This window comes from Cynara cardunculus, assembly GCF_001531365.2.
Source record: "Cynara cardunculus var. scolymus isolate 2C chromosome LG 1, CcrdV1, whole genome shotgun sequence".
NCBI lineage: Eukaryota > Viridiplantae > Streptophyta > Magnoliopsida > Asterales > Asteraceae > Cynara > Cynara cardunculus.
Genome location: NC_037528.1, coordinates 17,658,619 through 17,675,137, shown reverse-complemented (window position 1 = coordinate 17,675,137; position 16,519 = coordinate 17,658,619). Strand labels below are relative to the sequence as shown.

At 34.7% G+C, this 16,519-nt stretch overlaps 1 protein-coding gene across 1 annotated transcript; it reads right to left on the bottom strand.

Annotated features, from left to right (window-relative positions):
• Window positions 1-1,902: 1,902 nt before the first annotated feature.
• LOC112525245 lies at window positions 1,903-14,899 on the bottom strand. Its single transcript, XM_025135287.1, has 24 exons — window positions 14,676-14,899; window positions 12,386-12,516; window positions 11,289-11,373; window positions 11,107-11,160; window positions 10,873-10,964; window positions 10,686-10,789; window positions 9,034-9,106; window positions 8,286-8,688; window positions 7,557-7,880; window positions 7,217-7,414; window positions 6,776-6,871; window positions 6,626-6,689; window positions 6,191-6,315; window positions 4,965-5,211; window positions 4,664-4,815; window positions 4,468-4,583; window positions 4,014-4,137; window positions 3,855-3,913; window positions 3,627-3,720; window positions 3,361-3,541; window positions 3,105-3,206; window positions 2,896-3,014; window positions 2,422-2,481; window positions 1,903-2,224 (listed from the first exon to the last, which is right to left on the bottom strand). The coding sequence occupies exons 1-24, from the start codon at window positions 14,715-14,717 to the stop codon at window positions 2,120-2,122; spliced, it is 3,150 nt and encodes a 1,049-aa protein (XP_024991055.1). The 5' UTR covers window positions 14,718-14,899; the 3' UTR covers window positions 1,903-2,119.
• Window positions 14,900-16,519: the final 1,620 nt, after the last annotated feature.

Here is a 16,519-nt window from a genome sequence, read left to right as displayed (position 1 = left end):
TTTTTATACAGGTTTTATATTTTTATTAATTTATGTAATTTATTATATAATAATAAGTAATGCTATAAAAGGGACAAAATAAATATTAGAAATTACATAAACTTTTTATTTTGGTGTCATTTTAATTTTTTTGAAAAAAACTTTCTAATAATATATTTTGTTATAAAAAATAATTATTTTATTATAATTTAATAAATTACATAAATTAATCAAAAAATGTCATTAAAGGTAAACTGGTCCTTTAATTATTCAGTTTTGTCTTATCAAATGTTGAATAGTTGTTCTGTCATGTCTTGTCGTATGCTGTCCTATCATGTCTGGACACCAAACATACCCTAAATGATGACGAGGCTTGGGTAATTCTGAGGTGCCATATGTATTTTACAATCAAGCATTACTAAAATGCCATGTGATGACCATGCTCTCAAGTATCGAAACATTTCAAGTTGGGTTCAGAAAGTCATCCGATCCAATTTACAACCGATCGATCATGATTGAATATCCAATTACGATTGGATTGGATCTAAAATTTCAACATTCAAATTGGATTGATCGGTTCTTAAATGACAGTCTAGAATCCAATAAAACCGAACCGATCAAATCTAACTATCATCCAATAAAACCGAACCGATCAAATCTAACTATCATCCAATTATCATCAAAACTATCATCCAATTAATAAACATATATACTAAATAATATTTTACGATATTGTTTTTAATTTATCTTCTTACGTAATGTTCTTTAAGAAATTAGGAAAATATATGAAAGTTTGGTTGAAATGGTGGATTAATTGGTTGAAAATTGAATCAAAATATTGGATGGATCCAATCTGATATAGTAATATCTAATAGATAGAACCATTCGATTACATCATCCATCGGATGTCCAATGAATTATTGTATCGGTTCAGATGACAAAATCCAATATTCAATGGATGATCGGATTATATCCATCTAAATCCATTAGATTTGAATCGAGATTCCCAAAAACATTTGCATTTGCCTGTATACGCCTAAACGGATAAGCAAACATAAATATATAATATTTGATTGGATCAAACAAAATATTTATTAAAATAATTTATGTAACATAATTGTTAAAATAAGTTTATTTTAAATACATATTTCATTAAAAAAGTTGATAAATGTTAAGTTTATTTTAAGTAAAATGGGAAGGAGATAATGCCGACTTAATCTCAAATTAAAGAGTTTAACCAAAGTAAACAAGGATAAGTTAGTGATCCGATGAATCTCTAGTTTGAGCACTCAAGCGTGTTCTTAGTATACGACAAAGTTCCCAAAACATACAAATATGATGATTCACCTACTAAATATGCATCCCACACAAAGTAAAGAGATAAGAGTTAAAAGACAACAGACGGATTTACGTGAAAACCAAATCGGGAGAAAACCACGGGTCAAGGAGACCACCGAGAGAAATCTACTAGTGTAAAATGAAGATTACAATGTTCTAGAAGGAGTAGAATCACAACTATGGTGAATGTGTGTATTTGGAGATAGAAATGATAAAGTGGGTGATATGTTTTTGAGAATTTATCCTATCAGATCTGTTTTGAGAAAACACTCAAAAGAGATAAATGGAATGTAAGCTTGAAGAATTAAAAACGATGAAAGTTGTAGTTGGCAAAGATGAGTCTTCCAAGTAAAGATGACCAGATTTTCGTGGTCCAAGAAATGTGATTTCAAAAAGGGACAGAATCCCTTAAAATAGAGAAAAGAAAATCTGCTCAAAAGTAACTTTTTGAAAAGCCGTGAACAGTGTTCTCCCCAAAAACCTGTTGCCTCTAAAAAGCATGTTTTACGAGGCCACGAAGAGAATAAACTGTGTGCTCGTATCCACGCCCAAATTTAGTAGACTATCCGAAAAACCCATAAGATATTGAGTCACCAATTAACAATGCGATCATATACACACAATGAGGCTTTTAACCGGAATACATAATGTAGTTATCGTTTTCTCCAAAAATTACATGTCAAATGGTACCAACAAAAAGGAAAACAATGTGATCTCTATACACCTTCACCTCCAATATATAATTCAACCAAAAATCTTTTATTTCTGACTCTACATATATGACGATCATGAGGTTCGACGATCATGAGGTTCGCCGATCATTTTCAGCAGTTCGCAGCACCTCTTTTGCCATCGAAGAGAATGTCTGTGCGTTGTCTTGCATTTCTGCTGTCTTCAAGTTGATTCCCTGCCCAAATCACAATATTTCGATCAGGATCAGCATCTGCTTTGACTTTTAAGAGTCAGATAAGTTGGTTCTTGAGAATCGTTGGCCGAATGAAGTAACAAAATATTTCTTGCTTTAAATTATTAGCATCAATGTGAATTTGATTTTCTTAAAATCAAAAGTTGACACTAATATATACATTTTTTCTTATAAACTACCTTTAGTTTTCTTATGTTCTCACTCAGCTTGTTTTGTGCCATTTTAGCTGCACTTGTGTCCTGCAATGTCAACACAAAAGAATCAATATGTATACAATTTTTATATGCAACTAACGTAGTTCTTAACTTTATACATCACTTTACGACTTTCCAACATTCAGCAAGTCAAAGCCTACAAGTTGGATTGACCCAACCAGATAATAAAGCATCGTCCAAAAGTCTTGAATTTGAAATACGATAATCAGCAGGATGTTTTCTTTCTTTGTCCAAGGTTTCATGAGGTATTGGGGAGAGAGGTTAGTTACAGATGAAGGCGGGTTTGTAGACAAACCAAACGAACCAGTATATCCCATACAGAGCTATGGTGTGGGGATGGTTGGATGTATGCAGATAGTGTAATGTAATGTGCACATATGGAAAAGTACGGTGAGAGCAAAGAAAAGACCATAGAATCTAAGGAGAATGGATACTTACGCCAGTCAAGCTAAATCCATATTTTTTCTTGATTTGGTCTACAGAACCAGTCTTCTCATCTCGTGGCTCTTCCTTTGTTTGCACTTTCTCCTTTTTGACGTTCATCTCTTTCAATTTACCTAGATCAATCATTTACATCAAGATCCTAACTGACAAAAACGGATAAAAGATGATGATTGTGGATGGCGTTTAAGATAAGTTGACCGGACCTTTGAATGCTTGAAATTTGCTTGTAAGCTTTTGTTTGTTAAGCGCTGCCATCATGGTATTTCCTTTTGGTTTCACTTCTGGATCGTCAATGTCAATATCGTCTAGAAGCAAATATGTAAAGATGTAGAATGTTGTTTAATAGCTAAACCATCATTCTTATTACGAATGACATTGGAACAAAAAACCATCAGGTCTAACGAATGTGGGATGATAATGTGCCAAATGAAAAAGTCGAGGAATGTACAAAGGTCAAACCTATATCCAGTTCAACATCATCTTCATCTGTTGGGAGATTTTCTCGGGTTTCACTCTCCATTGGGAAGTTAGTAACGGAAAATAATGTTGACAGTTCTTCAAAGCTTTCTCTAGCAGACTCTGGTTCTGTTTCTGGCTCATTCTTTGGTTTGCTTCCTTTAATCATAGAACTAAAGATTCCCTGTTGCATATGATAGGTAGAAATATCAGTATCATACTAATCAGACAAATTTGGAGCTTTAAGAGTTTATATTTCCACTGATAACCTTTTTTTTCTCTTTGTGGATGACATGCTCTGATTGAATCCCTTGAGGAACTATTAGATCCCTGTTATAAACTTGGGTTGCTGAGTCTAGATGCCTAAGAGAAATGAAAGCATTGCCATGAAAGGATGAGAAATGAGTATGGTTTATTACTCTTCCATAGTTGTATTCGAGATTGTAGACAACGAGATATAAGGAACCGATTCATCTCCATGTGATTTTATTTATTACCTGAAGATTTCCCTTTGATGTAAAACTGAAACCATAACAACTTCCCGATCACCATTCACCTGTATTTGAGAAATTCTGATATGCATTAAATCTGACACGATTTTCATGCTATTTTATACAGGTAGATGGCTGGTATTTCTAAAATCAAAAGGGTATTACCATGATGAGATCACCATTTTGTGAAGCACAAATTGAATTATCAGGTAGGGAATTTGGTTTTGAAGTTGAAAATGCAAGACCTCTTATTGATGTTGCCTTCAAAAGGGATAATTCTGGCAGGGATCTGAAATTGCAGTTATATAGGCAATTAAGTTCTAGCACAAATGTTTTAGTTTAACCATTCTGTGGCATTTGGAGAAATGGAGCTAGATCTGAATTTCACATTTTCTTTGGTGACTAAATTTCTTGGGAGATGATTTTGTTGCATACTAAATGTTGAACAATCCTCAAAATAACTTGCACCATTTCTCCCTATCCCCAGCCTAAAAATAAATGAAAATAAGTCTCTTCCCTTTAGGCAAAATCATCGTCTTTAGACGAATTAAGATCTATTCACCAACACTTGCTTTTTATTTTGGAATAAATCATAATCTGAACGTGAAGAAAAGATCACCTGATTTCAATTTTTCCATTAGTAAAAACAAGTACAAGGCCCGTATCAGAAAATGTTGAAGCCCAGCAACAAATTGAGGAAGTGAATTTCTTTTTGTAGCAAACCTTCTTCACACCCTGAAAGAAAGTAAACCGGTGGTACGACATATATTTACAAATGAGTATTACTGATGTCAATAAAGTAAATTACTTCTAACCTGAACCACATGTGGAAGTGAATAGACGTAAGCAGCTTTCTCAGAGCATAGTAGCAATAAGTCTTTTACTATGCCATCATCAAAGGAATTGCCTTTGTGCAAGTCTACACGTCTAGATGCATTAGATCCCCTGCCAGATGCACCCTGCTCATCTGCATAGTATATATCGGTTATATTTCCGTATGCCACATTTGTAACCTTTAGGAGGATAAAGCTTTACAGAAGAAGGCCTTTTGTCCAATGGTACCAATAAAAGGAATTCAATAATATAAACCTCAAAATAGAAAGTGTGATTTACTACCCAACATTTGGATGAACAAAGCTTTAGAAGGTTTTTTGGGATGGACTGATCCAGTGTTGAGTATATTTCCTGTTTCACTCTCAAGTGCCCAAGCCGACGAATCCTTTGTTGCCGCCACTAGGACACTCTTCTCAAAGCCATGCAAGCTACACATCCCAAATTGCAGAGAGATGACAGCCGTAGACAGCTCACTTGCTATATGTCTCTCATATAGTAAAGTTGGTCCTCCCATATCAATTACTGAAACCTGCATCAGTAGTTTTACAATATAATGGCTCTCAGAATTCCTCATGGCTTTAGTAGAAAACTGCAAATACACCCTGAGTAGTGCCCTACTAACAAAGAAAATAACTATAATTGTATGATAGTGATCAGTCAACATTATAAAGGCTTGGCCAAGTTGTCGGACGTTAAAAGTGTTGGTTGAGTTGGATATCAGATGATGGACCCTCTAATTAAATACCATATTAGGTGAACATGCATTTCACTTTGGGATATTCACTAGCACATTCCTGAGCAAGTTGATGAGTATCAAGCATTGCCACAACTCTCAGGCTTGCATGTTCATTAAGCATTGTTCAGATACAACACTCTTGTCTCTAATTCTTCTCACAAACCACTTTATGATCTGACCCAATCTGAGCTAAAATGTTCAATCTAATCAGGAGATTTAGTGTTGATTAACGAAGGGACCCAAGTTGGGAACCAGACACTAATCCTAAGTTCAGTTACCCACTGTGGTTTAGCCCAGTCCCCCTTTTGGCTCATGTATTGTAACATTCGATATCAACTCACTTCTGGAAATTGGGTGAGCTGTTCATTCTTTTGGCTGATTGGAAGAGTGGATCAATTTGTTAGGGGTTAGGGTTTTCTTTCCTGCAAGTTTTCTGATGTCCATATTTCTCATTACTCTCCCAATGGTTTTACACCACAAGGGTTTCCATGTAATTCTATGTTCAGTTGTCTATTAATTTTTGTTGGATTTACGAGATTGTTATAACACTTTCTAACCCAATCTCTAACCCCTAGAAGACTGACAAATGAAACAGAATGACTACTTTCTTTATGTAACTAAAGATTGAGAATGTAAAGCCTATTAAATTTAAGGGATGGTATGCATCCCATTAAAGTAAGCTCATGAGTGAAAGTAGTCCGATAAACTATAACTTTGGAAGGAGTAAAAGTTGGAATGGAAGAAAAGAACAAAAGGAAAAACGATATCTTACATATCCTTGATCCGACCCAACAGCAATATGCTTAGAGTCATGGCTTGTACTTATTGAAAGCACTGCTCCATTAACCTTCACAAGTTTAACATTTTGAATGATGTTGCTTCCTTTCTTTGAACTTCCTGGTATCAGTAGTCACATTTTAGAAAGACATAACATCATCAGTGCAGAATGCCATAAAGCATTCAGATAGTTCCGAATTTCATTTAATAGCTAAGGATGGTGGATGCGGATTTGCTGAAGACAAGAAAGAAATGTAACCTCTTACTATTCCTATAACTAACTATAGTTAAAACGAGATGTAGGCACTACATGCATACATTATGTAGTCATCTATAATTGGTATTTGTGTGGAATATGCTTGGATGAAGCACAAGTAGGAACATTTGTATCCAGCTATCCATATTCGAGCTGCCAATATAAAGTCAGTACCTTGTAAGGACAAAAAACCGCTCTCTGTGGAATATGGCTCAGGCTTAAATTTGAAAATTCTAACCTGCAGCATAACACATCATACTTTAAACCATGCAATTCAAACAGAAATGTAGCATACTCCTACCATCTGACAAGAGATACACTTACTGTTCCATTTTGATCTCCAGATATGAGAAGTCGTGCTTCCATATCATAACATAACGCAGTCAGGGGTACAGTACTTACAGACTGATCATCCTCACTCTGCATAGTTGGAAGTGAGTAGGATAAAAACAATAGAAAACAAAACCAAAGAGGATAAAGATGATTTTCATGTACAATCCAAATGCTGCAGGATGCTGTTAGAATGCGGCAATACAAAAAGTTAGTTTCTTTTATCTACCATCTGTTGTATTTTAGTACAAATCATTTCATGAATGATGGTTCACTTGCTTTCTTCAAGGAAAATACAAGTTAAATATATGAAATAACAAGGAAAGGGTCTCTGCGGATAAGTTCGATACAAAGAGGAATGGTGATTAATTGAAATCTTCACTTCTTTCAAGAAAAAAGACACAACCATGCAATACATATAGTTTCAAAAGTTACCTGTTGATTAAATGATACAATTGGAAGAAGAAGTGGAGATGATGCATCCCAAAAGTTTATGGCTCCATTGCTGTGTCCTGTTATATATATGTTTTTAAAATTTGAAAAACTGCTAAAAGTGGTTGATGGAGATCCATCTTTTTGCTTAGCCTCAAATGAAAAAAGCGAAGGGATCTTTTTTGACAGCAATATGTACTCCTGTGAAAACCAAACAGTATATAAATATCTGATAACTGCTGAGAATGACGATACATATATGATTTTCTGTTTGCTTCTTTTATAAGAAAATGGTTTTGCAGATAAATAAAGGCAGTTGATGAATATGAAAACTTCATATTACCTCATCAGCAGAAGACAACAAGCATGGATTGTCAGTGATGAACTTCGCTACAGTGATGCTTGGGTCAGCATATGGTAGTCTCACCTTTACCTCTTTTGGAAGTGATGGTGGCGACCTAGATTGGGCCTGAATTAGGTATTTTTCAATTGAAAAATCATCATACACATAAACATGGCCTGACTTGCCAAGCACAAGAAAGCAATCTTCTTTATGTTTGCTCTGTTCACTATAGGACGAAACAATCTCCATGTCAACACATGGCTCAGGGGAAGCAATTCCCAGTTTATTAGTGCGAGATTCAATCTGTTCGTTTATTATAATAACCTGTCACACAGGATCAAGCAATTTTATCAGCAAAAATGAAGTTCTTAAACCCCAACTAACCCAAAACAAAGGTTCTTAAACTGACGTATTCTGGAAACTGACTCAGCAACCCACATCACTATATTGCAAAAATGGAAAAAGAAAACAAACAGCAATTATCACCCCACATATCTACTAGTTTATGGTTTTATCCTTTATGTGCACACTCAACTTGGAATTTTCCAAAGGAAGATCTGTCACATGATATCAACTTCACAGATATTTGCCACATTGTTTGAACCAAAATATCCACGAACATATGGTTATATACTGTGCCATAAGGCTATGAATCAGTTTGTCCTCTTTGCCCCAATGACATAAGTAGAATGAAAGTCAATCAACATAGAAGCAATCGTGCATTAGTACCTGTAACAAGTTTGCAGATGAAAAGTCGGCAGAGCCTAGAACATATAGTCGACTTGCTTTCCCGTCAGCATAAGCCCATTTCAATCTGGCTATAGGGACTTTGTCTAGCTTATACCCAAGATTTAGTTTGAATAGAGGAGCACTTTGGGCGCCACCTAATTCCTTATCAGTTGCAAGTTCAGTTTTTGAGTCTATGGTGTGTGGAATACTCCAGATTAGAAGTTCTCCATTGCTGTATCCAATTACTACTTTGCTTCCAAAGGGACAAACCCAGCATGCAGCTGTCACTTTTTTAGTGTCATGATTTAGTGAGTGCATCAAAGTTCCTCCAGTTGTAAAGATGGCTTTGCTATCTTGAATTGCCCATAATGTAACAGATCCATCTATATAAATTATAAGTATCCTGCATTGAGAAATGACACATAATATAAGGTTTGAATGATTCTAAGGGAACGAAAGTGTACAAATTGCAGTGCAACAATACAACTTTTAAGTGACTGTACAGCATATGTTCACATGCTATTCAGTTTTTACTAACCAAAAATAATAGATGAAATGTAAAGGAACTGTTAACAGAAACCAATTAACCAAATGCCCCAGCAAATACTCCTGTGTGGGACCAGTAAGCAAAGCAAAGTGTAGGCAGCTTTCCGTAAACTAGAGTATGACCCCAGAGATTCAAGATTGGGAGCCCCACTATCTGTTTCTTGAGGTTATGTTTAGAAGGAAAACTTATAACGGAAATCACCTCTTACTTTCAGCGCCTGGTTGAGGCAGTATATACATAACAGCAGCATCACTGAGATCCTCCCTTGAATTACCTAAAAAGGTTAACTGCTCAATGAAGGAATTAAATTCATAAAATAAGACCTGACTAGACACTAGAAAAACACATATTTCAACACATTTTCCAATTTTATCCACGTGATTTTAGCACATTATTATCAATATCTATTAGTTGATACTTGATATTCTTTCAATTTGTCTGAGTTATTGACTTACATCATGGAATATGGAAGAGAAAATCAAAGTTACTCAACATCGGCAATAACAATATGGATTTAAAAAATCATCATCATGTCAATTGCCAGTTGATGCGCATCATTTTTGCAAGCAGATAATTCATTGAAGGCATGGTTAATTTACAAGTAAACGGCATATGAAGCTGGATGAAAAAATGACATTAAAAATGCTGATATTCACAGTTTCTTAAAGAACTTGATCGACTTAAAATTACAGTTGCAAACACATCAATCATTAATTACCAAGAAAAAAACTGTTAATACAACATCAGTCTAATCTTCTTTTTCTACACAAAAGATGTATAAAACTTGATATTTGTCCAACTGTGAATTATTTAGGAGAATTATGTATACTCGTTTTTAATAAATGGACCATGTTTAGTTAAAAGAAGCCTGCATACATATTTTTACACCATTGATGTACAGAAATTGATTCAATTATTAAGTACTGATTTTACCAGTCCTTACTGAACACCAGATTGAAGGCCTATGCTGCAATATATGGTGGTGCATGCCAAAATCCATATGCTTACTCCTAATAATCTACTGTGGTGAGGTAACAGCAAAACCCGATGAAGTACAGATATAAAAAAATATGCATCCTCACAAAAAGCAAGCATCATGAAGAGAAAAAATTATTATTAATGAAGCTGAACTGAAATTCAGAGACTCTCAGACTAACAATGAAAATTTAAAAAAGATGCACTACCCTCTACCATGTAGGCCTTGTGACTAAGCTATTAATACTAATGCCCACCATTTGTTTTGCACAACAAGGGCAATAAGGTTACAGTAATTGACAGGGGAGCTGGATTATGAATTTTAAAATCATGTCTGAACATTGGGAAACTACAGATCGATTTTTACAAATTAAAAGTGTGGAAATGGGTGCATATGCAGTTAAATAATATGTGAAGCAAGATGAAGAAAACTATGAATGCCGATGAAGACAACATAAAAATGAAGCTATTACCATCAATGAATAAATGTTCATGACCAAAGGCTCCTGTATAATTTATCATATCATTATGATGGCTGAAAGTAAAAGAACATATTTGCAAGTACTTCAAGATAAAGCTCGGCAACAGAAACAAAAGAAATAGTAGGCCATAAAAAATTCAAAGGGAAAATTACGAAAGGAAGTGAAGCTAAGCACAATGATGAAAACAGAAACTTCAATCATAGTATGTGTGTGAGACCCTGGTCACACTTGAATTTTGGAGTTGAAGGCAAGGCCATTGTGAGAACTGTAGTTGTTCCGAAAAACTTATAGTACAATCGCTAAACACCCCTATGTATTGTGACCACTGCAGTTGTTCTATGTAAACAAGAAGTGCATGTAGTAAGATTTCATTCTTGCAAAAAAAAGGTGGCTCACCATGAGATGCTGAAAAAGGAATTCGGTATTTCATTTGTAATATATTACATGGTTCCTTGTCAAACTTCAGAACCGAAACATTACCAAATGAGTCTCCAACATACCTGTTGAGGACATAAACACTGTAACCCAAAAAAACTTGTAGTTGTACAATTGCTAACACCCTTATGAATTGAGAAACACTTACATGTAAAAGGTACGTTGGAGGACGGTAAACGATGTAATTTCATCCTTATATATATGCACATGAACTAACGACTTCATGTCTATGTCCCAAACCTATGTATATACAATAGCAGGTATGATCTCACATTACTTGATGATTTAGCATATCAGCGAGAAGTATGCCTCCGTTAATGGAAACTATCAGTCAAAAATGAGAGGGGGTTGAATTGCATTGATTTAGACCCAAGGGGCTTACCTCAATATGATCTTTTGCATTAATGTTTATAAGAAACTGTTGGTTATGAATGAACTGGAAGAAAGAGGACAACAGTAAAATTAGATTACAAGAAGTCAGTAAATAAATCCTCATCACGAATCTTATGAGCTGATGCAAAGAGCATCATGGTAAGTTACAAGGAAATCTAGAAGACGACATACCTGCAAAAATTTACTTGGTACTGCCTCGGGAGATTCCATTACAGCTTGAGTGTTATCTTGTCCAAATAACTTAATACGACCATCTCTAAATTGTAATCAAAAAATCCATCAGACATTGGATGAATGGTAAGAACAGTCAATGTACAAGTCCATTGGTACTTTGATAGTGTTTATTTCTTGAAGTATACTTCTATAAAAGACCAAGGAAGCCAAATGTATAAGCAACACTATCCTCTTTGGAGAACATGAAATACCAAGGAATGACACTCGATTATCAGATGCAAGATCTGCCATCACATAGTTGTGCTAAAGTAGCAAAACTGGTCTAGTGATTTCTATATTTTTAGTAAAAGTTTATTTAACAAAAATAAATTGATTCATAACCCCTCAAGTTTGAGATTAAATACTTAATGAGACTAATGGAAAGTTGTCTTTTCCTTCAATATTTAATGGATTTATCATATATGTGAAACATCATAAACAAGCATGTCTTTCCGTAGAAAATCTAAGACAAAAGTCATATCATTTTAAGGAAATCCATTGGATTTATCTTTTCCTAAAGGCACCACAACCTATATAAATAAGGCATCAGAGTTCCCATTTTGGTATTGATTTTCAATCGGGTTCAATCTTACAAATAGGCATACGAGTGGAACACGAGACAAGCACAACAGAATACTTTCATCTGCATAAGAGAGTTTGGCTTTAGTTTGGTTCGCCTGATGATTAATTAGTGTACTTCCTTTAAGTATTCATAGAACCCTTATATCTTGGGAGGTTATTCACATCAAGCCGAAAAGCATCTGCTGGGGGTGAATAAAAGCCTTAAAGACATCATTCCAACAAAGGCCTTGGATCTTTACCATAAAGAACATAGGCCTTGGTTCAAGCTTTATATGATATTTATTTTCTTGCATGCATTATAGGTGTTGAATCATTTCTACTAATTTTTGTGTTACTTTTGTTTGTCTTTAAATTAAACTTAATAAACCACAAATAGATACTTCCCACCTATTATGCCAACATGAACAAGACCCGCACACCATAAGTGGCAAGAAGAGCTACAGTATTCGAAATTAAGGGTAACAGAAGCTTACATGGTCGACAGAGCAAGAATCTTCTGAATAGGATCATGAGCCAACAATATGCATTCAGACGGAAGGCCATAATGGAAAATGGGACGTGGATTTACTTCGTCAGACTTTAAACCATCTGAATTTCCTCCAGGCTGCAGTACAAGCATTGATAGTGGTGATTATGAGTTAAGCCAGCACCAAGGAGTTTTCTAACAGCCAAAATTAGAGTTATAGCCATTATTTAGTTTTGTTTTCTTCTCATCAGGGAAGAAGTGCTAAGATTGCATGGCCACAGGCTTAAGAGTCTATTAAGGTCCGGTCAATATCAAACCAATTGGATTCAAACTCTGATCTAACAGCTGGAACTAATCATCCATTAGAACTTCGAATAGACATTTGTACAAACCATCATTTGGCAACCATTTGATTTATCTTTCTGGATGGTGCCAGTCAAGTTAGATGAGAACTAACAAAACTTTCTGCTGTTCTGCACTAGGAAATGCAACAGTATGTGAACTTGATACAAGAAAATTACATTGATTATTCGTTGCTTAAACACTAATTATTATAGATTTCATCTTATACAACCAGACTTTATAATAAGACTTGTCACCCCAAAATGAATGAGCATTTTACTTCGAAATTACAAAAACAAGAAAACTGCATCCGCTTAGGAAGAGTGCACACTAGATCTGATACTTAGAATTCCTTTCAGTTACAACCCAGTTTATGACCTTATCATATATTGATCATTTGAAAGTTTCTTATTGTTATCCGGAAAACAAATAAAGCCGAGAAAAGGATGACCCTGTAAAAGTTTTCTGGTTACATCACGGTGACCTTTTCTTATTCCCCGGTCACGGATTAAAATGGATGACCAGTGGTTGGCCCGTAAAGGAACCCAATTAATTATGTTTTGGTCGTTGAGTGGGGAGGGTCCTGATATTATAGCTTCATGTGAACCAAACAGACATATAAAGCAAAAAGGCTTTCTGAGTTCTCTGTATCTTAATTTGCAAAAAAGTTTTAACTCTTTTTTTGCAGATTTTTCTTTAGTATAGTCCTTAATAGATCAGAAAATATCAAAACCTGAAAATTATATAAAGAACATCAACATTAGCATTTAGCAGCCATCATGCTATCACCATGTAAAGTATGTGAATGCTTCTGCTTTTATAATATTATGATACTATAATATGAAGAAAACATGGGAGGTGATGATGATTCATCATTCAGATAACTTGGATTGTCATTAAATAAACCAGTCTCCAGTTAAGGTTGATGTACAATTTGTGTGGGTCTAGCAGACCGGATCTGATGGACTAATTGGATCCAAGACAAGAAATCACAGTACCAAATAATAATAACAAAAGTATTGATGTGGCTGTTAATATCTTGACACGTGGGGAGCTAAATTATTGGCGAGAGATAAAATAAAATATCCAATAGGAAAAATCACTTTTCCTATTTGTGGATCAGGTGAGGATTAAGCGGAGATAACAAATGCTTTTTTCTTTCAAAAAGATTAAAAATAAAAGGAAAAGACTTATGCTTTGACTCTTTTGGTCATAAGGTGGCTATTTATATTATTACGGGATGGAGACAACCTTAAAGGAAGGTAAGTAAAATCATTTTGGCAACAAATTATATATTCTTGCTCTTTGAAACAAATTCTTACCAAATGCGTTGACATTTTCCCCTTCTATGGTTATTCTTTTTCACATTACTTGTTTTGTAAAATTCCAATATTTACGAAATTTTCTATCTTTAGAAATCCAGTTTTCCGAAATTCAAATGCTTATATAAAATTTTGGCATAAATGTTTTTATTATTATTTGCAAAACTATATAAATAAATATATATATATATATATCCCCAAAATATTTGAAAATTTATTGAATAGGGATTTCGCGTCAATGCAGCACCTTAATATTTATCCCGTAAAATGTGTCGTTATTTACTCGTCAATTACATGTTATAACCTCATGTCCTCATCCATTGAGGACATTCCCCAAATTAACACTCAAATGTTTCACTCTCTTCCATAATTTAAAGATTAAATCCAAACAAAAGGAAACCGTAATCGATCAGAGATCAGAGGAAGAACAGAGCTATGGATCTCTGTTTAAAACCAAAAACAGGTAATCTTAAACCACATATATCATCGGAGATCAAGATAAATCGGCAGTATAATCAAGAGCTCTTCAGCATATCACGAACACAGCATCTCAGAGAATCGAAAAATGACTAGGTTTTGGTAAGCAACAGATAAAGCTAAAACGAACAAAAAGGGCCAGAGATCAACACTAACCTTCTTCAACGAAGCCTTTTCGACTAGCTTTTTAACAAACATTTCTCAAATCAACACCAATAATCACGGATCAAGACACTTCAGGACGATCTCGTTGTCAACAAGCACATTAATTTACCATTCACCGGAGAAAAGAGGCGATGTTCGACGGGGAGAGATAGAGTTGAAGAGTGTGCTTAGTGAAAACCGCCCTGAGTAGTCGTAGGACGGTTGCTTACAGTTTTCCTAAATATTTTCTTTTCGGATTTTATAATTTGAGAAAAGACAGCTTCAGAGATCGAGCATTTCCTGTATTTATTTATTTAATCAAAATGTTTCACTTTATCCCCTTAACCTATTAACAAAAACATCAAAGTCCCTGAAAAGTTCTGATGGTTGAATTCCAAGACCCTACCCTGTTCTTTTTTCTATTTTGAAGTATATAATATTTATATACGGTAAATGTAACAAATAAACTCACACACCTTCCTCATCTTTGGTGAGGTTTGAACCTCTGACCTTCTAGGAAAGATCAGAGATTACGATACCGCTAGGACAAAGACCATTTGGTCCTGTGTTTTTCTTCTTGGTCGCAAATGCGTGTTTTAAGCAAGGGATTATTTGTTACAGAAATACTTGTATGGGTAAGTTTTAACCAAGTTAGATCAAGCCCTTTGTTATGTTGTTTGTACGTGCTAAAAATATACTTCATACATTTTTATAGACAACCATGAGATCGGTACACCTTTTAAATGTATTTGTTTACGTGGGTTTGAATGGCCTTTTGGCTAAGGAATGAAAGTCCTCAAAGTGTGACTCCTGCATGATAAGATAGTAGTATCTTCTTCATCAAACATAAAAAAGAAAGACGTATTGATCATAGGTGATGGCAACTTTACCTACCTTCAGCATAATCTTGGATTGGAAACAAATCCATAAAACATAGACTCATTTTGGACATCGTTCTTTTACATTGATCTTAGGGATAATTTCTTTTGAGATCATGAAAAAGGACAAATTAGCAGTCAGTGGATCATCGATCGTCTTAAATCCACTGCTCTATCTTTAAGTCAGTGAAGAAAATGTATAACGAATTATAGAAAATTGGCAATAACCAGTATCGATGCACAATATATGATCACTAAAATCTACACACTACATAAGAAAATCAACAATACATATGTTTAAACATTACTTTGATATTTGTTGCGAATAATGACGAATATTTTCTCCCATAAAAACATAGAGGGGCTATAGTGTATACTTTAAAAAGATAAGGGACTCTTTGGTAAGAGATAGACACGTGGCAATTAATCCGGAGAATTGCGAAAAGGAAACCGGGTTTGATGGTCTGATTTGGTACAACTGTTGGAAACGACAAAATAAAATCCAATTAGTAACGGCAGACGATCGTGTGGTTCTCAGACGTTTGGATTCTTGATCGCACCGTTGGATTTAGACGTAGGACCCACTTTCCGTTTTTGAATTTTTTTAATGATGGTTGTGGACACCTAAGCACCTAAGGATATTTCCGTCATTTTCATTTAAGGTTTGGTCGGCTAACACACTTCCTCCCCTGCATATACAATAATTTAAATAGGGGTTGTTAAGACCATCCACATCCCTGCAATTCATTTATACTTTCAATTGTGTTACATCAGCTTTTGCAATTATCTTTCACACACCTGCAATTTACCTACAACACTTTCAACCGTGCCATGTCAGCTTTTGCAAGTACCACCTACACACCTGCAATTCACCTACACTTTTAAAAGTGGTCCCCACTACAACATTTATTAACTATTTTATAAATTATTTATATATACATTCTAATTATTTTTTAATTAATAACATGTTTTATTTTA

Bases quoted from the DNA above. Each gene is read 5' to 3' on its own strand.
- LOC112525245 (XM_025135287.1), bottom strand. From the start codon at position 14,717: ATGTTTGTTAAAAAGCTAGTCGAAAAGGCTTCGTTGAAGAAG. The intron at 10,965-11,106 runs GTAAGCCCCTTG...GTATATACATAG, and splicing joins ATGCAAAAGATCATATTGAG to GTTTGGGACATAGACATGAA. The intron at 3,207-3,360 runs GTTTGACCTTTG...ATTTGCTTCTAG, and splicing joins TGATGTTGAACTGGATATAG to ACGATATTGACATTGACGAT.